Raw genomic sequence first — 21,665 nt, 5'->3', positions numbered from 1 at the left:
GACCACGCATTTCCCTGGGAGCCCTGTGGGAGCAGGGGAGCCGCCGTTCTCCTGCAGGGTCCTGCTGCGCACCCCTCCCCGGGGGGCCGTGCCCGTGCCCCCCGAGCCCACCTCCCCGCGGCCTCCCGGGGGCCAAGCGGGGTCCGGGCCTTACCCCAGCGGGCAGCGGCCCCTCCGCCGCCGGTGCCGGCTTTTTGGCATCCCTAATCGCGGCTGGCCCCTGTGATTGGCTGCGCCGCTCTGACCCCGCTCGGGCTCCCGGCTGGGCGGATAAAAGGGGCCTGAGCCGGGGGCTCCCAGGCATTCCCGGAGCGGGCACCAGGGACCGACGGCCGCAGGATGACGGGCAAAGCGGGCGCGGCGCTGGCCCCCAGCCTGCCCGGCAAGCCCAAGCCCGACGGCGCGGCCGCCGCCGCCGCCCCGCCGCCGCCGCCGCCTCCGCCGCCCCCCGCGGCGGGGGCCAAGCCCAGCTCCGGGCCCACCCCTCCCCGCTGCACCGGCTTCGGCATCCAGGAGATCCTGGGCTTGAACAAGGAGCCGCCGTCTCACCCGCGGGCCGCCCTGGACTCGCTGCCCGCCGGGCACCTGCTGGCGGCCCGCTCCGTCCTCAGCCCCGCCGGGGTGGGCGGCGTGGGCATGGGGCTGCTGGGGGCCGGCGGCATCCCCGGCTTCTACACGCAGCCCACCTTCCTCGAGGTGCTCTCCGACCCCCAGAGCGTCCACCTGCAGCCGCTGGCCCGGGCCCCCGGGCAGCTGGACAGCAGCCAGACGGCCAGCTCAGGTAGGCACGGCCCCGCTCCCCGGGGACTCCCCCCCCGCCACCTCCCTGCCCCGGGCCGAGGGCCGCCGATTTCGTTTCGGCCCCGAGGAGGAGGAGGAAGCAACCGGGGAGAACGGGGGAGGTGGGCACCGCACCCACCCCCGGCCGGGGCCGCGGCCGCGCTGCGGTGGAGGGGCCGGGGGCGCCGAGCCCTGGCCGAGCGGCCCCCCCCGCGGTCCCGGCGGCCCCATTTCGTTGTCGGGGAATTAGGGGCCGCCCGGCAGCCCCTTCCTAGACGGCGGCAGCCTCCCGCAGCCCTGCCCGCTGGCCCTTATACTCCCAGGCCGCCTCGGGTCCCTCCGGTGCACCGGGCGGCGGTGCCCGGCCCCGACCCCATCCCCGGGGGTCCCGGCAAGCGGGGCACAGCTTCTCGCATCGAAACGGGGGGCTCGGTTCCGACCCCCGGCTGCTCCTTTGGGGCCGAGCCGGCGCTGCCTTGCCCCCTGCACCCCCCGGCCTGGGCACCCCTGGGGACGCGGGGCGACGGCGGCCGGCTGCCAGCTCTGCCCGGGATCATTTTTATTATTTTTATTATTATCATTATTATTTCCCCGGTACCTGCCTCAGCCCTGCTCTTTCCTCCCCTCCCCGGTGTTTCTGCGGGGTCCCCGCAGCGGGGCGGGGGGCCTCGGCTCCTTCTTTTTCCTACGGTTTCTGTTGAGACCGCGGCGGCTTCGCCTTCGAGCCGCACGGCAGCGGCAGCCCCGGCAAACGACTCCGGGGCAGAGAGGGGACAGCGGGAGCCCGGTGCCGGCCCGGAGCCATCCTCCGGCAGGGGACGAGCTCCCGGAGCCCCCGGCCCGGGACCAGCGGCGGGGCCGGGCTGGAGGCAGCGCCCGGCTGCGGGGCCCCGTCCGCGGTGCGATCGCAACGAAATCCTCGGCCGGGGCCGCAGGAACGAGCGGAGCCGCCGGGCCCGGGCCGGCCGGCGGGGCCCCGGTTGGGAGGGAGCCCCAGCCCACGGCCGCTGCCCTTCTCTCCGCAGATTCCGAAGATGTCTCCTCCAGCGACCGAAAAATGTCCAAATCCTCCCTCAGCCAGAGCAAGAAACGGAAGAAGAGGCGGCACAGGTAAGCGAGGGGCCGCCGGCACCGGCAGCACCGGGCACCGCCGCGGGATGCTGCAGCCGGGCGAAGCTGCCCGGCCCCGGCAGCCCAGGGCTCCCCCCCGGCTCTCCTTCCTTTTTCTTCCTTCTCCGCAATAAATCGGACCTGGGACGTGGCCGTAAGGAGCTGGGAACCGGCCGCAGGTGCCGTTTAGATTTCGTTTCCCTGGCTGCAGTTAAATAGCCCAAACTGGCCCCCGCTCCGCCTCTAGCAACCTTACCGTGGGCTGTCAATTTCTATCAAGGTTTAAGCATTTTATTACTTATAAATAAATGTTTTGCCAATAGATTAAATAGTCGGGAAGCAGGCTGCCTGCTTCTCGAAGCTGAAGAAGGCTGCTGAATTGCTTAAGGAAACGAAAATCCACTCTGGGAGGTAGTTAGGGGATTTGCTTTCCCCTCCGGAGCGGTCTGGGTAACGCACTTTGCCTGACTTCTCCCCCAGTTAAAATGGGATTGAATTACCTGCGCTTTACAAACGGAAACGAAAAATCCCTTGCTGGGTCCTGGCATTGCCATGGCCGGAGAGCCAGGACAAAGGAAGGCCAGACACTGTCACCGTGGGCGATTTAGGAATAATTAAATCAATCCTGCCACGATGCAGGAAGGATGGATTAAAAGATGCCCCAGTGAAAGCTTAGCGGGATGCGGGGTGGAAGGAGGCCGGCTGTCCCAGGAGGGTCCTGCTCTTCCTGCAACAGGAGGCTTGGTCTGGAGGGCACATCCCAAATCAGGGGTTCCTCCCGAGGAAATGCCGCAAGTTTGTATGCTCTGGTGTCAATTTGGATTAGTTTCCTTTCCAGACTGGACCGGGCTGGGGGACAGCACAGCAGGAACGGGTGTACAGGTCATGGTTGGGATGAATGAGAGGAAATGAATTTCAGATTGGTTTAATTTTCAGCTCTAGACAGCATCAAATCCGTAATATTTATCTGTAGTTGTGTATTCTGTAAGAAATGGTTAAAAGCTCCAGTTGTACCGAGGAGCAGAGGCAGGTGACAGGCCGATAGTCTGCAAATAGCTGCAGGATGTAAACAGCAAAAGGCAGCGCGCGTTGTGCATTGCAACGGGGACAGGGGCTGAGAAGGGGGAACTTAAGGTGGGTGTCAGGCAAAACCCTCCTGCTGGTGCGCCTCGCTCGGCTTCGGTGCCCTTCTCGCAGGAGGGTGCAGGGGGATGCTTCAAATCTAAACTGGATCAAAATTGGAATCGTCTTTCCTCTGGTCCCAGGGAGAGAAAATGCAGGAGCTGGTGTGCCTCTGCTGTCCCGAGAGCTCACAGATTTGTCAGAGCCGAAGGAAAACTGTTTGAAAAGAGAATGGATTTAGGAGTGAATTTAAACAAGGATCTGATTGCAGGCAGGTCCCTCGCATTTGCATGCTGCTTTTGTTGGTAATGTTATTGATCTGACAGAATCATTTCGATTCTGAATAGCAGAGGATATTGCTGAGGCTTTCTGTTTATGCTCTCTCGAATTTTATGGCTTTTCTGAAATTCTTATTTTTTTAAATGACTCTTTCCCTCCCTCTTTCCTTCCCCCTTCTGGGACTTAGATGTTTCTTAGTTGGTAATATATTTATACATTTACTTTGAACAAAGGCTGCAGGGTTTTGTTATTGTTGTTGATTTCTGTGTTGGTTTTGTTGGTGTTTTGTTTTTTTTTGGTGATGGTGGTTAGCTATTTTTTTTTTTTGCCACTGGATTGTTGATAGTTTTTATTGAAAATTGCACTTTGCATACAGTAGGGTTGGAGGGTGGGAATTTTAACAATTTTAACCCTCGGGGGAGTTGAAACGGTGTGAGATCTCTCATCCATCCCCCCGGAGAAGGGCTTTCATCCGTCTCGGCTTTCCAGCTGCTGATTTTTCAATCTGGCTGTCCCGAGCTGAGAACTGGCTGTGCCGAGGCGGGCTGGGCTGCTGCCCGCCCAGGGCGGTCCAGGAGGATTTCCAGAGGATAATGGGGTAATGCAAACTGGCAGAGAGCAGCTAATGGGATGTCGGTGTGGGTGCAACCAGTGTAAAGGCAGAGGAAAGGAGTTTGCACCGCTTCTTGGAGAGGCACCGTCTTGGGGAAGGGCTGGAATAAAGCAGGAGGGAGCAGAGTGGAGGACAAAAAGCTTTGGAGGATTCAGGCAAGGACCAGGCTCCAGGGAAAGATGGTTTTGACTAAGGAAGAGGCTAAGGGAAGCTGCTGGGGAAGGGCTCAGCCCCTCTGAGACAGGGTGCAGAGCTGACACCGATTTATCTCAGCACAACCAAAGGGTTAAGTTAAGAAGCCTCTGGGTGCAGGAGGAGGGGGTGGCTGTTGGCCAGGCCAGGGCTGGTTGTGGTCCTGGTGTCAGGGCGAGGGATGGGGACACCCCCAGGGTCCCAAAGGTGGCAGTAGAGCTGGGGTGGGAGGGCAGCTGCCGTCGCGGGTGCTTGCTGCTGGGGGGGATGCTTCCAGCAGGAGGTCCCCGAAGGGGAAGGTGATTTGTTACTGCCCAAAGCGCTGTCTTCTGGCATTTTCTGGTTCTCCTTTCACCCTGGCACCTGACCTTTTGTGCTCAGAAACACAGGAGGTGGTGGGGGGAAAGGCTATGCATTATCAGGTTGCTCAGGTTTCTGCAGCATCTGTGTCCATTTCTCTGACTCTCCATCTCCTTTGCTTCTTATGTTTTTTGATCAAAGAGTTTTACTCCCTTCAGGACAATCTTCACATCCTACCAACTGGAGGAGCTGGAAAAGGCCTTCAATGAGGCCCACTACCCTGACGTGTATGCTAGAGAGATGTTGGCCATGAAAACAGAGTTGCCAGAAGACAGGATACAGGTAACCATGCTTCTTGCCCCTCCTTGTCCTGCCCCTCCCGGCCACACTCATCCCTCCCTGAAGAAAAGGCAGTGCCGTGGGACAGATCACATTTATCTGCATAAATCTCCATGGGCTGTCCCCTCCCCGCTTTAAGCGTGCGGGCGGCCAGCCCAGCTGTTCTTTGCTGCTTCGTATTTGGTGTTTGTCTGCCAACATGTGTTACATGTGGCGTGTTACAATGGTGATTTGGGGTGTGTGCAGCAGAGGGAATCCCAAATCACTGAAGGGGACTGGTATGCGAGGGAAGACTGAGGTTTTGAGGTATTAGTAGTGAAGGCAACAAGAGCCTCCTGGAGACTGGGTCTGGATGGACAGCGTGGGTGACAAAGAGCTTGTCAGTGCCTCCTTGGGCACAGGAGGGTGCGTGGGGACGTGGCAGGCAGCTGGCACCATTGGGGGTGGCACTGCAGGGGAGTGAGTCCCAGGCAGGCGTTTGCACCGTCTTGTCCACTGCATTTGCCCCTTCAAAGCTTCCCTGAACATTTCTGGGGATCTTTCATTTTAATTATTTTTAATGTTTGGGCATTAATCGTGTGCCTATTGTGCCACTGAGGAGGCAGAACAAGGCCGTGTGGAGTATCACTGCTGCGTGCTGAACCCTCCAGTGGCAAGGAGCAGCGAGGCTGTGCCAGCACCAGCCTTTGGCATGTGGCAGCCTGCGTGCAAGCAGTCAGGACAGCCCAAAGAGCTGGAGAAGATTTGCACTGGCTGTGTAGTGTGGGAGGCAGAATGTGCTTTGACAGGCCCAACATGAAGCTCACCAGGGTGGACCCCAGCAGCTTTTGCTGCCTCCCCATATCCTGCTCCCACCAGGCTGCTGCAAAAGGCACAGGAATGTAATGGGCAATTTAACAAAAGCAAGCTGTGCTTCTTATCCCCTTGTGCTAGCAGGACTGCTGCTGACCTAGCCACTTGTAGATATGCTGCAGGCTGAGAGGACTTCCACCAGAGTTCAGAAATAATGGCCCTTCACCCCAGATCCTACCCGATACATTAGGATTTTGCTCTGAGCAACAGGCCCCATGGTTTGCCTCTAGAGGGAGGGGGCTGGATGGAGGGTCACTTCTCCACTAGTGGCCCAGGATGAGTTGAGGGAAAAAAGACCTCAAAAAAGAGAAGCTGAGTGTTGCCTGCATCCACCGTCTGATGCTGGGCTGGGAGGAAGGTCCTTTGGTTTCCTGTAAAGGGCCTTTTCAAGGAAGAGCTTCAGCTGGCTCTCGCTGTGGTAAGGCTGAGGGAGATGTTATGGCAGACAGGGCAGAGCTGCACGCTGCAGGTACTGCTTCAGCATCTGGGGCATTGTAGTGCAGAGAGCCAGTATTTTATATTTTATCTGACTTAGGAGGGAAGTAGTGGCAAACTCATTTCAGCTCTCTCTGACGTGCTGCCTGTCATTATGCTGATGAGCAAATGCAACTCATCCTCTATTGTAGAGTTCTTAAACCTAGGATTGCTATTTAGTGTGACAGCCCCAGAGATCAGGCCAGAGTTGGACAGCAGAAACCCCCCGTGATATGGCTGTCCTGAACATCAGGTGCTGCTGATGGCACAAGTATTACAGGAGAAAGCATTCCTGAGTGACGCTTTCACTCCTCGTAAAAGGGGAAATCAAGAGAAACAGCAGGATTTCCGTGGCATCTACTGTGTGAGTGCCAGAGCATCACACCAGGGTGAGTGTCAGGGCCATGCAAGAGTCCCAGGGACTACTGATGGGGGAGAAGGGTCAGTTCCCACTGATCTTCCCAGTAGGTCAGCACCAGGCTGTCTTACCACATATTCTGACATCTTCTTGTCCATACCTTTCATTTTGTGTCACAAGCCATGACAAGATGATTCCCAGCTTTGGTCATGTTTCTTGATGTTTCACCTTGTCTTCCTTGTGACTTAGCTCCCTTTGTATGAGCTTGTTTTTCCCCTTGTTATAGCACTTGCACCCTTTAAATCTGAACTGTTCACCTGTTTTCTTCTCCTGGCTGTCACTTTTGGCTTTCTTCATTGTCCTAAGAAAGCTGTGAAGATCTTTTCTTAAACCATTCTTCATAAATAACACATTAGTCTCTGAAACATATGGACGTTCTTCTTTGAAAGCCATCCTGTCTGCCTGTCCTGGTCTTAAGGGACTTGACACTTCAAGCTTTTTTTTAGGAAGCTTTTTCTCCTCAGGCTTTTCCTTCCAGTATTCTGGGTTCCAAATGGCATTTTACAAGGACAGTAATGGCCCAGCCAGCGGTGAGAGGTGGATGTTAGAGAAGAGTATAAGAGCAAGGCTAGTGTCTAGTGATACTTACCAACTACTTTAACAATGTCCTGGGACTGTACACACGTGTTAAGATGCTCTGGACTGCATGGGTGAAGTAAATCAAGCTTTGAATCTATTAACATCATTTAATGTCACATACTTCTGCCCTTGGAAGAGACAGCTGACAATTCATCTTTACTCCCTTCTTCATAATATTTATAATTTCACGTCATCCTATCTTTTTTTCTTTGCATGTGTTTATAACTGCTCAAGGGAGCTCTATATTTTTGCATTTTCTTTGTAGCTTGTACTTCCTCCCCTCTTTCAGCATTGTTCTCTCCCTCTTGTTGGTCCTTAATGAAAGTGTTTTCTAAGATTGTTGTGAACATCACATGCTGTGGGCTCTCACAGCATTTCATGTGGGTTCCCACAGGATCCACACCTAAGAGTGATATCTCCCCCTTATTTTCATTCATGGGATTATTTCTCAGGAGGTAGTAGTCAAAGAGAAAGTAAATCACCTATGAAATTCAATATGAAAGTGAAATTCAGAGAGTGCAATTGAGAGAATGATATATAGGAACTGCTTGCGTGTAAAACCTTCAGCAGAACACTACAAATAGCCATCAGAGGCCAGGAAAGTTATTGGTTTGAGAGAACATTGAATTCAGGAAAAATATTCAAATCTTCCATTTAAAGAGAAGATGAGCATGTATTTTTTTTCAAGGCAGCATTCTTTTGCATTGCATGCATCTTCCCCCTGTATTGAGCTGGCTGCTCCTAGAAGGAACGCGAGCATCCTCCCACTGGGCAACACGGGAAAAGGATTTAATTTTCCTAGTGAGACACCAGTCAGACCAAATGTCACCGTGGCCATTTTGCAAAGTACTTGAAAAAGACTACATTAATCAATGTATTTAAAAGAATATTCAGAAGAGTTGAAGTGCTGCTATTAAAATAAACCCAGGCCATTCTGTAAAACGCAGGTGGGATAAATAGATTTCTGTGGGGAAGTACATCCTTAATGGACACCTTGAAGTGTTTAAAATGGCCTCAAGCTGACAAGTATTCTAACACCTGACTTAAATCAGCGTCTTTCTCAAAACAGGTTCTCTTAAATGTAACGTGTGGATTTTAGATAAGTTATCCCTATTGAATTTATTAATATGTGACACTTCCAAATTTTAAATGCCACTATATAAAATATTAAAGGTCAGTAACAGTTTGATTTGGGATTATTGAAATAACAGTGTATGTTTGTCACTCCAGTACGTCTCTTACTGATCAAATGCATCATTTAACCATTTAATTTAATTTCCAAAGCATAAAATCTTGACTGCCATTGTGGGGACACTAGATACACCTTTGAAGGAAAATAATAATAAAAAAATAGAATGAAAATAGTAAAAAAGGACATTTTTATTGCTAAATAAATATATGGTACTTATGATGATGAAGTGTTTTGGAACAATTAAATTGCACAAGCAAGCAAAAAGAAAGCCGCTGAGGTGTTTGTGCCATGTTTGGGGAGTGGGAAACTGTGAATCCAGCAATTTTGGCTAAAAACAAAAGAAAACCAACTAAAGCTGTAATTGGAAATGTATTGTTTTGGTTGCTGTCAGATTAACGCATTTCAGTATCACTGTGTAGCCTGTTAGAAGCAGAACGGGAGTGGAAGAACCAGGAGGGGTGGTTATTTGGAAGGAAACATTCACACCAAGAGTATTTTTCCAGAAAAAAAAAAAGAGGTTTATCCTGCTTCAGTTGTGCAAGCATGTTCAGTATTTAGGGATGAATGTGATCTGGAAAGACGTGAAGAACCTGTATTGCACTGAGCAGGAGCTTGGTAGTGAACCCATGGAGTCCCCTCAAGAAACACGATACAAAGTGAGAAGGAAGAGCTGGCTCTGTGCAGCTTTAGCAGCCCTGGCTTCTCGCTTTCCCAGCTTGCTGAAGAGCATTGCTGCTGGAGCACTGGGATCTGGTCACTTCATCCTGCCCTGCTGCCCATGCCTGCTGTGGGCTGTTCCTGCTCCCATCCCTTTCCAGCTCTCTGTGGGTACAGGAACCCTCCTGAGATGCCCCAGAATCTCCCTTGCTCAGATGTAGTGTTTAAAACACAGCTCCTGGATGCAAGACCCTAATAAAGAGGATCCTGGCTGCCAGGGCTTGCAGTACAATCAGAGAAGTATTATTTCTGCAAAGGAATGAATTTTAGTCCTAATCCCACAGCATAAGTGTGGAATGGGGATGATTGCTCCATGCGGTCACTGACCTTTCCTGAGTCTCTGCCTGGAATGGCTGCCAAGGCATTTCTTAGTGCTGCAGAAAGTGGTGTTTTGTTGATTTTTCTAAGGTTTTGAGGTTCCAGTCATCACTCTCAGTAGGCTAGGACCTGGCTGTTCTTGCTAGAACTTTGGGTTATTCTCACACTTGTGCCAGAACGGGGCACAGGGCCAATGGGTTCCCACCCGTTTCTCTACAGGCGGGAATCTGAAGCAGATTCATGGCAGTCATGTAGCTGGAGATAAATTACCAGGGTGAGTAGGATGGTTGGAGGTACATTTCCAAGGTGATGGAGAAGCTGAAAGCATTGCTCCTGTGTGAGACAACCATTTCAATACTTTTATTTTTCTTTTTTTTAAAGAGTCATGCAAGAAGTTAATCGTGCAATAGAGCTGAGGAGCCAGTGCTGGCTACCTTTCTCAATAATTCCTGAGCACTGGGGCAAGCCATGGCAGTACGATACCAGATAAATGTCATTAACTTCCCCTATGCTTTTAGAGATGTAGGAAGTGTACAAGTGAGAGCAATAAAACTAATCAAACTTACTGGCTTGGTGAGAATATGATTATGAATGTTTCTCATGGCGTATGGTGCATCTCTGCCTTCATGTCTTTAATTGGTATGTGAGGAGTTCATCTACTTTGCTGCCTCTTCAATATCATGCTTGTGTAGTTGATCTAAATTCATATTAATTTCCATTTTTCAATTAAGAGTTGTTTAATTTGGCCCTTTCTGTAATGGAGTGTTTTCATTACCCTTTAACTGTGGCCTGTTTTCAGCCCATGTGCTAGAACTTCGTTTATGAGTTAATTACCAGAGCCATAAACAGAGGAGCTGGGTGGTGTGCAAGTGCAGGGCTCTGTGCAAACCTTCCCAGAGGGATTACCAGCTGAAAAGTTTTACACTGCGTGAATTTGGGCAGAGAGAGGGAAAAATGAGACAGGAAAGAAAATGGATGGCCTGAGACATCTCAGCTTACCGTGAAATCTGTGAAAAAGGGGACTTTCCTGCCTGTTGCTAGACCATGCAGGTAACCTGCCCAGCTTGTGGGATTTTCCCTGGTAGAACAGAACAGGAGCTGGAGGTGCAATTTAAAAGACTTTTTTTTTTTTTTTGGTACAGAATTGCAGGCTGAGACTACTCAGGCTCTCTTCCCCACGTTCATCCCATTTTTTTCTTAACAGTGGTAACACTTCTCTGAGTTAGATTAGGCACTGTGGTACCTTGGTCGCTTGAGCTCTTCTGGAAACTCTACCCTCAAACTCTTTGCTAGAAATACTTGCATTCACTCGTTCTTTAAATTATGAACTTTCTTTGCTCTCCTCTGACACCTCTGCAATTTTTCAAAACTTATTTAAAAAAAAAATAATTGGGCAGCCCAGCAAGGTCAATAGTTAATTCGCCTCCAGCCTTTGGATGGCTGGCAGAGGGACCAACTGATGGCTGTGTGTTCAGGTTTTCCTTTAATGACCCTTTATTATAAAGTTTTCCTCCTTTCCCGACTTTGAATACAGATTTTTTTAACAGTTCAATAACAGAGGCACTTTAGAGACACAGTTAATTTACTCTTCCCTTTATTTCCTAATGGATCTATTTTTCTGTATAGCGTTTATCGTTTATCCTGATAGATCTCAACAAGTTCTGATTCTTCTGGCAGCACAACCCCCCTCTGCCTTTTTCACCGTTGTTCTTTGTGGACATTCGGTGAGCCTGGATTTGCATGGGCCTGTGAACACATGTAAAAAATACTCCTATCTTCCTCATGCACCAGGCTGCTCAGAGCACCCCAGAAGTTCCTCAGAGCACCAAGCTGCCCAACAGACATGCAGATGACCTTTATCTGTGCATGTGTGAAGATGGCAGGTCCTGGGGAGGAGAAAAGAGGACCTGAGATGGAGAACAAGCTTGATATAATATCCTATAGCAAGGCAGCTTCCAGAGCCCACCTTCATCAGAGGCTATGGGAAAGCATTAGGTGCTCCTCTGCCTGCTGGTGGTGGCATTACCCCAGGAGCTGCAAGAGGTGTTCAGCTCAGGGTCTGCCTAATGAGAGCAGTTTGCTCCCCACTTTCTCTTTCTGTGGGTTTCTGTTAGGCTCCCAGCTGTCTGAGCAAAGGCTGAGCTGTGAGTAAATACGTGTGCAGTGTTGTTGGTGGAGAAACAACCCCATGACTGAGAGCAAGGCTTCAGTGGCTAAGTGTGCAACAGAGGGAGGGGGCCTGCCTCGGAGACCTTACCCTGGGTGCCCTAAGCATGGGGCATGCCTGGGAATGCCCTGCTGAGCTCGGATGTGCTGCCCTGCTGGGAGCAGCGTCCAGGAGCAGGGTGTGTTTTGCCAGCCCTGTGGGTTGCACCATAGTTGTGCTGTGCACTAGCCCAAGGTGACAGCATCAGCTACAGGCTTCAGTGACACAGCTGCAGTGAGTGCCCAGAGCACGAGCCTTCTGGAGCCGTGAGGTGTCATGTAAAATATCCTGGTGTACGAGGAAGGCTGATGTCCCAGGCTCTGAATTTAGCGTCCCTTGAAAGGCTTCATGAAGGGGGATGTGCCATTTCTCCTCTGCATGCCTTGGCTCACCTTGTTCCAAGCTGAAGGTGACAACACGATGTGTCTCTGCATGTTCACAGAGTGTATTGCTTGTGGATGTTAATGAAGACCCACAGTAAGGTTTCCTCTGTGCCAGAGGAGGTGTGGAGCAGTTTTAGCATGGGAAAATGAGGCAAAATGGAGTTACACCATGGAAGGATATCAGCTTGGTTAATGGAGGCCAAGCTTACCGTCAGCATTGTGAGCACCTGTAGGACAGACGTTCTGTGCAGCATTGCCCCTTGTGCCAATGGCAAATATCTCGCTGGGTTGATGGTGGGCACACCCTTGCCAGCTTTTCTGTGTCTGTTTTGCATCCACACCCCTGATGTTTTTCCTTTCCCTTCCAACAGCAGTGATAAAACATGCTACTGCTTGAACTGGAAGGCCAGGTGAAAACCTCAGGTTCTCCAGGGGGACACAATTAAGACATGTTCCCTGGTCACAAGGGATTTTTGCCTCCTTACACCCCCTTATTTGTCTTTGGATTTTTATCCTTGACTCTGTGCAAGGGATGGGAGGATTAGGGTCACAGCAGTGGGAGAATGCACTGAGGCCTGTAGTGAGGTGAGATATTTACAGCTCTGGCTGCATTACTCAGAGTGCAACAAATAGCTGTATCAGGCCCACTTTGGGCTGTTCGAAGTGGGATTCAGAGGCATGCATGGCTTGCAAGAGCTGCAGCATGGTGTTGCCAGGCACACTGTTGGTGGTTGTCATATTGAGCCTCGTGCTAGCCTAGCTTAGAGGATTCTCGAGCTTGGATGAACCACTTTGACAAAAACTCACCACTGTGTCTTTGCTCAGGAGGGGTGAGTACTGTCTCACAGCTCATCTCAGCTATCACCAGGAAGAGCTCTTGCCGTGATGTGTGTGGGAATTGCTCTTTCTAACGTGAGCTCAGAAAGCTCTTTCCTAGCATCAGTAAGTGGAGGGGTGATGAGCCCGTGATCAGCCATGCAGGCCATGTGCAACCTTTACTACTCTCATTTAACTTCATATCCGTTTTACACCAGCCATAGAAAGTGATGTCACCATAAACAGGGCCAATAATTTTGACATTACATTTGAAAAGACATCAATAAGCTGTTGCCAGGCGTGCATGAGTGGTGCAGTCTCCACCAGCAGCCTGGGGCCAGGAAGCTTTCCTGGGACAGTCGCTGCAGAGCAGGGATTCGGGAACACCCCAGGACCCTGTCAGACCTTACACTGTCATGGCAATTCATTATAAAGCCCCAGGACATGTAAGCGTGGATGGGGAGATGCCCAGGGGAAGATATAAGGTCATTCCTTGCACTCCCACATCCTCAAATTGGATCCTGGCCCTGTCTGGTACAAGGGTGAGGACGTCACTGTTTTGTTCAATGGAGGTTTTCGCTTTGACTACTCTCAGTTTAAAGGCTTGGATTGGAAAGGGAGAAAGCAACCCTCGACCTGGCAAAGGAACATGCTGGTGTGTCCGTGTGTCTGTGTCTGTGTGCGTGCATTTGCTTGTGGCCATCTAGTGGATGTTGCAGCATGCACTGCCTTGGTCTGGGACCATCTTGTGCTCCATCAGTCAGGCTCATTAATTGAGAGAGCCCTGCTGGAATACGACGTCAAAGGTAGCACGTGAGACTTGGTGAAGCAAAAATTCACCATTATGTAGCCTGGTATTGTCCTTTAAAGGATGAGGAATGAAGCAATATTAACTTCTTTGTCGTTGTTGATAGAAAGACAAAACACAGCCATAGCCACTTCCAGCTCCCCTGGCTGTGTTTCCCAGCTTGGAAAGCAAAAGCCAAGAAAATGAGAGAAAATGAGCGTAACCAATAAAAAATTTAGGTTGTGCTTGGGCACAGAAGCAGTACAGAGACACACACCAGATACCTTAAAATATCCCTTTGCTGATTGAGATTCCTGGTTCGTGGCTAGCCTCAGGCAGATTTCCTTCTTTAGCAGACAGTGTTTCAGGAGCTGATTAGGTAAACTAACTAATATGATGAATGCGGACAACAAGGACACACCGAGCCTCATGTCCCTTTGCAAAATGAGAGATTCCTCCTACCACAATTTGCTCCTCTGCACCATCAATAATACGAAGGAGTATCAGTCATCATTTGGGATTCAGAGGAGGAGCCTGGAAAGAATAACCTTCCTAGTCTTTACTCCAAGGTGCTGTAACCCTGCCGTGCAGTGCACAGTGCCTGAGATGAGATTGTCTTGGGCAGTGGACACTGGGGATGAGAATTAGATGAGGATTAGGATTGGAAACATTCCCAGACTTTCCAGTACTGCTGGTTTTGGTAAGGGGTCAGAGGAGGACAGGCACGTGGAACAAGCATCCAGATGATGCTGAAGGTGCTGGCATTTGCTACAGCAAGTGTGCCCACATGGGCCAAACCCTGATACTAATGTGTCCTGTGGCGAAGAAAATGTCTCATCGGGATGGTGTCACAGCAATGGGATGGGAACGGCTGTACTGCTGGTAGCAATTGGCAGAGATAAAAGTTTTATGAGCACTGACCATGGAAAATACCAGTCCTATGTCAGTGAATTGTACCACTTTCTGGCCTAATGAGGGACAGGCAGGAAGCAGGGCCAGGTCCTTTTCTAAAGAGAACAGGAAAGACAAGAGATGAGACAGAGAAGTTAAACTGACTGCAAACAGTGATGAAAGAGGAGTCTTACAGTCTCCAGTACTGACCAGCTAAACACGGCTGGATGTCCAGACCAGGAAAGGAAACGAGTGCTGAGCATGAGGGCTTCAGTTGGGGCGAGGAAGCTCCCCTGAGCACTCTGTGTAGATGGAGAGGACCTAAAGGGAAGCACTGATCAGTTTACCCTCCTGCTCAAGATGCTGCATTAGCTTCCTCTGGAGCCTGGCCAGCTTCTCTTTCCTTCCATGCCTTGCTCATCTCCACCCATTGCTATCTCTGCCCCTTCGCTCCCTCTAGCGTTCATCCTTACCCTACAAAATCCTGCAGTGCCTCTTTGCACATCCTTCTCTAATTCAAGTGCTTTTTAATCCTTTTTTCTTCCTTATGCCACAGAAATGCTGCTTCTTCTCATTCAGCTTCATGTATTTAAACTGATGTATTTAAAGGGGCTGGTTCTTGGGTTTTCTGGTCACTGCCTTGCAACACCAAGACAGATCTGCCCTCTTTAATGTTCTGTTTCTGAGGATAGGGTTTCTGGAATAAGCTTCCCATCTTTCACAGAGGTTCTTTTGTGGTAATAAAAAGATGTAAATCACCTTAAGCTGTAGAATGTTGGTCCAAAAGACACCTTTGCTCATCAAACTGCGACAGCTTTGCAAAAACATCAGATGTGCTTCAGTAAACGCAGTCTGAAATTAGTAATGGGTTTCAGCTACTGCTCGTGAAGTGTGGAAGTGCAAACTCAATCCTTTCACCATACCCTGTGATGTACTATGGAGAACCAGAGGAAAGCAAGTGAGAAGAAAGCTGTGTGGTAAATAAGCTGATCTGACCCATGTGGGGGGAAGGAGCAAGTCCAAACATGGACAAATCCAAACATTGCTTGAGGCAGACCAAATTTTACATCACGAAGTTGTAGAACAAATACGTGAAAACAAAGACAACTGCAGCCAAAGAAGACACAATCCCAAAACTGCAAATAAATGGAAGTGAAACCATCTCCAATCAAGGAAGGAAACGTGAGAAGTCAATAATCAATAACTGCATTTTCAGACGTTGTTACTGATGCACCAACACTGCCAAAAATACCTCAGAACTACTTACACTGTTCCATAATTATTCCCAGAATCAAGGAACAGGAAAATGTTGGTAACATGTCAAGAAATCCAAAGAAAAAAATAAGATTTCTCAGAAGGAATTGCTACTGATGGAGCCATTTTAATGAGGGCAAAATCCCAAGAATGGGCCCCAGAGAATAAAATTGCCCGTACAAAATAGTTTGGGGGCTGCAGGTGCTTGGAATGGGGTGGTGGTAGAGATGCTGGTTTTGGTCCTGACCCCAGTAATATTCAATATTGAGCACCACCAGTTTCACTCCAGTTCATGCCTGAGGTTGAGATATGGGCACTGGTGTCAAAACAAGGTGGGCAGCCCTCCTCATTCCTGTTATGCTAGAAATTCTGCTATTTCAAAGTGTTTTTATTTATTTATTTATTTATGGTATTTTTTTCCCAGTCAAAACCATGAGGAAATTCCCCTCAAATCTCAAAAATCGATTTGGGAAATCTCAGAATGATCTTCCTGAGGTGTTGATGTCATTTTGATTTACTCATTTGGCTTTGTAGCATAGATTTTACATGTTATGTGGATGAGATTTAAATACAACATTGAGAAGAAAGCTATAGATAATTTTGATTATGCTTCCTCTGGCCAGGCTCTGCTTTTCCATGTGATTGTATCAGCATTTTTTGACATATTTTTTCCCCCCCCAAGTTCCAGTCAAAATTGGGCTGCTGGCTGCATTTGTTTGTCCACGCTGTGGGAAAAGGGATGCTCTGGGATAGCAGGTTTAGAGGCAGTAGTGGGAGAAACTACTGCTGTGACATGGCTGAAACCCATCTGGGGAGGAGGACAGGGGGCATAGGACATGGAGTAAGATATTTGGGGTGTCAAGACAGGAGGAAGGGAGAAGGGAGAGGTGATGAAGATATCAGTGAGGAGGCACCTGGGTAAAATGACTGAGGTTTGTTTAAAAAGTGGCCCAGTTGGTAACTGATGGAAAAAGCTTTGCCTGGCTGAAAATCCAGGTGTGGTGGCAAGAGGACACCCAGGATGGAGAGGGAGTGACCCAGTCCCCTCCAGCTCTGCCAGCCTGGCACTGAGACTGAGATCAGGAGGAGTGCACAGCCTGGAGCAAGGGACTGTGCCACAAACCCGTGCATTGTGCAGGCACCCTGCGTTGGATCTGGCCACAGAAATGGTTGGAGAGGGGACACTGAGCCCACCTGAGGGGCCTTGCTCTGGTCTTGCTGCACTTGCAGCCATCAGTGGTCCAGGGGGTTGTCTATCGGCAGAAGGAAGAAGTAAGTGAGTTTGCTTTTCATGCAGAGGAGGTGCCAGCATGTCATGTTTCAGGAAGCAGCCTGGCTGTAACATCCCCTCTGCCGTGCACAGCGTGTCTTCTGCCAGGAGAGGTGGGATCACAGCCCCAGGAACCACGTCCCCACTCCCCTGGGGAGACAGATTGTCCCCATCACAACAGTGCTGGGGTGGCAGGCAGAAGAAGAGAGCTTGCTCTGCACCAAAGGAGCCTGGCTCCGTGGTGAGGTTGCAGTGAGGCACTGATCTTGTGGTCCCCACGGCAGAGCTGGGGGTCCCAGGCCCTACCTAAGCCCCCTGGTGCTCCCCTCTGCAGCCCGTGCTCCCCCACAGCTCTGGGTGGTGGAGGCAAGAGAGGGTTAAGCTGTCAGCTCCGTAATGTTAAACAGGTGTCAAAGGCACCTCCATATATCTGCAGATTGAAATCAAATTCTTTGCAGTATAAAAAGATAAATTACCCAGGCGATTCCCGCCTCATCCCACTCATCAGGCCAGCGCCAGACGGCAAGCAATTTTTTTTTTTAATGTGCTAACGACCTAATCAAGCAATCAAGTCGGAGAAGATTGCGGAGTGACCCCGAGCATCCATCTGCCAGCGAGACCCCACCATTCATTTCCATTCTGCCGTGTACTTTCCGGGAAAGGGAGGGAAAAAATAGGAGAAAAAAAAAATCCTAAACAAATTAACACCCAATTTTCTGTGAGTCTAATTAGTTAAATGAGGAGGTGTTTGGGGTGTCCGCGGGGAGGGAGGGGCTGCCTCTCGGAGAGGGGACTGGTAACTCCATGGCATTAATTAGCGCAGGTCAATGGCGTGGTTCCCCGGGGACCAGCTGCTTTAATTTCCCGTGATATTTCAGTGCCTGAGGCCCATCGATTCAAACTGAAATTAACTTATTTTTCAATCAGGCCTGGGCTGCCCCTGGGGCTGACTCTTCCTTTGCCTCCTTCTGAATAGACCTCGAGCAATTTTTCATCTAAAGCTGATGCCTCTGCTCTGCAGGAAGGGAGGGGATGCGGGGAGGGAGGAGGGCAGGCAAGACAAGAGGGATGGAAATCGGAGAGCGAGCGCTAATAGATTTCTGCGAGCACCCCCCCACCGCCGCCTGCGTCTCCGCTCGCTGCCCCCCAGGTCACAGCTCGGAGATTATTCTGCCAATTTTCTGAGAAGATGAGGGGCTTTTCAAACTGGGAATTCAGGGCGAGCCGTGCGGATCAGCTCCCCCTTCTCCCTCCTCCCCAGAGCGTGCCCCCCGGCCCAGCCCTCCCCGCAGGCACCGCGGCGCACAGCCCCTCGCTGCGGCTCAGGCACCCGGTAAATAATGAAAGAAAATCCCAGGCACGAGAGCCAAAAGCCATTGGAAAAAGACACCGCAATGGCAAATTAATTACATCCTGCAGGGAGAGGTGGGACCTGCTCACAGGCTTGGCCCTCATCGCTTCTGCAAGGGAGGGTGAGGAGAGAAATACCCGGCAGCTGCTGCACGGGGGAAAAGCCACGGTGCTCTCAGGAGGATGTACGTGCACCCTTCTTCATCCCCGTGCACAGGCACGTGTGTGTGTGCAGGAATGGGACTGTCCCACCTGCTCCCATCACCCACGTCCCTGCATGTCGCCCACCCCAGGTTTGGTTCCAGAACCGCCGGGCCAAGTGGAGGAAGCGGGAGAAGTGCTGGGGCCGGAGCAGCGTGATGGCCGAGTACGGGCTCTACGGCGCCATGGTGCGCCACTCCATCCCGCTGCCCGAGTCCATCCTCAAGTCGGCCAAGGATGGCATCATGGAGTCCTGCGCACCCTGGCTCCTGGGTAAGAGAGCCGCTGCCCTCACGGGTGGCTGGCGAGGGGGTCAAGGTGAAGGGGGGCCATGAGGAGGAAACCCGATGCGGAGAGCATCAAGCACGGGGGGGACTCGCCCTGTGACACCGCTCACCAGCTAGCCCCAAATGCCTGCTGGTGCCTGCGGGGAGAGGGTGAGCTCTTGGGACAAGCAAGGGGATGAATGCCCTATCTTGCTTGGGGTCCCTGTGAGGCTGTGTGGGGTGCCAGGAGCCCCTGTCCTCACCCTTGCCCCACTCCCCTTCCCCTGAGGACCCCCACGGTCCCTCCTCATGCTCTCAGCATTCAGGAGAGCTGCACCACCGCCTGCTTTTGCTTCCTTTTCTGTAGAGAAGGGGTGGTGGATGCAGTGGGGCTGCCCTGCCATGCTCTTGCTCTTTGCTTCCCGCTTTCTGACCTTTCAGGCTGATTCTGCCCCAAAACTGAATTCTGGTGTCCTAACGATGGGCTGTCCTCTCCTGTCTGCGTGAAGCTGGGGGAGGCAGGAGGCGGGTTGTGGGAGGAACAAACTTATAGGGAAAGGCAACGGGAGACCTCCCCTGGTCCCAGTAAGCGAATGGCCCCGGGGTGCAGGCACCCACTGTGTCTGAGACCCTCGTCCCCACAGAATCGGGGTTGCCCTTGCACGGGGCCAAAGCGCCCGGCTCGCCATGACTGCTGTTTGAAGCAAGGGTTTCTGCTTTTCCTTAATTCTGGCCTCTCTTTATCTTTGCTGTTTTCAGTTCAAGATGGCTTTCCCATGCCCAGGCGCTTTTCTAAACCCGAATACCAACAATTCTTTTTAGGGATGCACAAAAAGTCTCTGGAAGCAGCGGCTGAGGCGGGGAGGAAGACGGAGGTGGAGCGCCAGGCCCTGCCCAAGCTTGACAAGGGTGACAAGGAAGAGAGGGGCCCAGATCCCAAAACCGCCATTTCCCAGGAGGAACTGAGAGAAAACAGCATTGCCGCCCTCAGGGCCAAAGCTCAGGAGCACAGCACCAAAGTCCTGGGGACCATCGCTGGGGACACCCCCAGGAAGCCAGAGAAAGGGGAGGAGGCGGCAGAGGACGAGAGGCAGACGGAGAAGTCCAGCGTGTCGCAGAAGGAGGAGAAGCTGATCTAGGGGGGGCAGAGGCAGCAGGAGACAGCCCCAACAGACACTGTGTCCTCCAGGGGCTGAAGCTGGCCAGGCCCCCCCCTGCCGCCCCCTTTTGGGGCATGGGGCCCGGCCTCTGTGCATGGGGCAGCCCCAAGGGGCACTCCCCTGGAGCGCAGCCCTGCCCCTCGCTCCTCTGCCCCCAGGGCCTCCCTCACCCCTGCCCCTTCCTCATCTCCATCACCACCCCAGGGGGGACCGTGGCTCCGGCCCCAGGCCCCATCCAGCCTCCTCCAGGCTGGCTCAGCCTGGTTCAGCTCCTCCTCCTGCCCCGTGTTGCTGCTGTGCCCCACAACCCGGCCATCACCCGCTGCCCCAGCCCTGCCTGTGGCAGGACGAGCCTGCGGCCCCCAGCACCAGGGGCTGTGGGTTTGGGGCAGTTGATTTTTGCCTCCTTTATGAGGGGAGACACAGGCTTTGCCCACAGACCTGATGTCCCATTCACACCTTGCACCTCCAGGTCACCCCGGCCCACACCGTCGTCTCCTCCACACACACTCAGGGGCTGAAGCCATCACGGTGGTGGGCTCTGGAGGCCGGTGCCACGCTATTTAGCTCAGCATCCCTCGGGCTGCAGGGCCAGGCACCATCCCTGCAGCTTCTACCTCGCTGCACAGCAATGCCTGCAGCCCTGGCTGTAAAACACGCTAGGGGCAGGCTGCTCCCGCAAGGCTGGCAGAGACGGCTAAATGTGTCTGTGTCCCGAAGGCCAGAGCCTCCACTGCAGAGAGGTCGAATGCCAGGGGAAACATTTACCGCTTAAATTATTCCAGGAGATGCAACAACATTTGCCAAACTTATTTATGGAATTGAATTTGCCCCGCTTGCCCTCTGAGCGCTAAAGGGAACGACAGCCATGCAGATCCGCCCCTGACACATGCTGTAATGTGTACATATGTCTCCTCGCTGACCCCACACGTGCACACACAGACCCACGCAGCCAAACCCGCTGTTTTTTGCAGTGCCCCATGTTACCATCACCCTTCCATCCCGGTCAGGCTGTGTTCCCCAAGGAGGATGTAGGACAGTCACTTCCACACAGCCCTCTCTGCCCCGCTTTCAGCTGCCAGCACCCTCTCCCCAGAGCTACTGTTTTTATTCTGTCAAAATTGACCCCCTTCATACAGCCCCCATCTGTCTTTGTCCCCAGTTTGTTCAAAGTTCAAGGTGTTAGATTATAGCCCGCGGTGTGTAAATAATGTATATACAGTGAGAAAAGAATTCAGTATTGAGGTGTTTGAGATATGGAGCTGTAACAACTTCTAGTCATTCAGAACCTGTGATTTATGTGCCATTTTCTGTAAAGATATGAACGAGAATAAAACTAAACTGGAATACTGTGTATGAGTCTGGTCACTTCTTCAAGGAAGATGAATTCAGCCAAAGAGAAGAAGGGGTTGGGTGTCAGACCTTAGCCAGAAAGCATTTCAGTGAGCTCCAAAGCAGCACAGAGAGACCAACATCTTCCTGCCCACACAGATATGAAGAAGATGAGGCTCAGGTGCTGCTCTCCCTGATCAGTTAGAGGGCAAGGCATACCTGGGGAATTGCCACAAAGAGCAAAGAGAACATGAGACCTCTTAGTGCTGTTGGTCCATCCTGGAGCTATGGGGCCTCCATAGCTCCACAGGGGAGGCAGTAGTACTCTGATCAAAGGCAACTCCCCATGAAGCTTCCAGGTGCTGAATGCCAGACCATGCACCACAGGGAGGCATGGGACATTTCCCAAACCTGGTGAGTGCAGGGATGGTGCATGATGAGGGAACGTTGTCCTGCAGCAGCAG

The 21,665-nt window shown here is 51.7% G+C and overlaps 1 protein-coding gene across 1 annotated transcript; it reads left to right on the top strand.

The window, feature by feature from the left end:
• Positions 1–339: 339 nt before the first annotated feature.
• On the top strand, positions 340–21,216 carry VSX2 (visual system homeobox 2). Its single transcript, XM_038180285.2, has 5 exons — positions 340–781; positions 1,806–1,890; positions 4,615–4,738; positions 18,536–18,716; positions 19,532–21,216. Exons 1-5 carry the CDS (start codon positions 340–342, stop codon positions 19,846–19,848), a joined length of 1,149 nt encoding a protein of 382 aa, XP_038036213.1. The 3' UTR covers positions 19,849–21,216.
• Positions 21,217–21,665: the final 449 nt, after the last annotated feature.

The sequence above is a fragment of the Anas platyrhynchos genome, chromosome 5 (genome assembly GCF_047663525.1).
Source record: "Anas platyrhynchos isolate ZD024472 breed Pekin duck chromosome 5, IASCAAS_PekinDuck_T2T, whole genome shotgun sequence".
Classification (NCBI taxonomy): domain Eukaryota; kingdom Metazoa; phylum Chordata; class Aves; order Anseriformes; family Anatidae; genus Anas; species Anas platyrhynchos.
The sequence above is the reverse complement of the archived record's forward strand: the minus strand, read 5'-3'. Positions and strand labels throughout refer to the sequence as shown.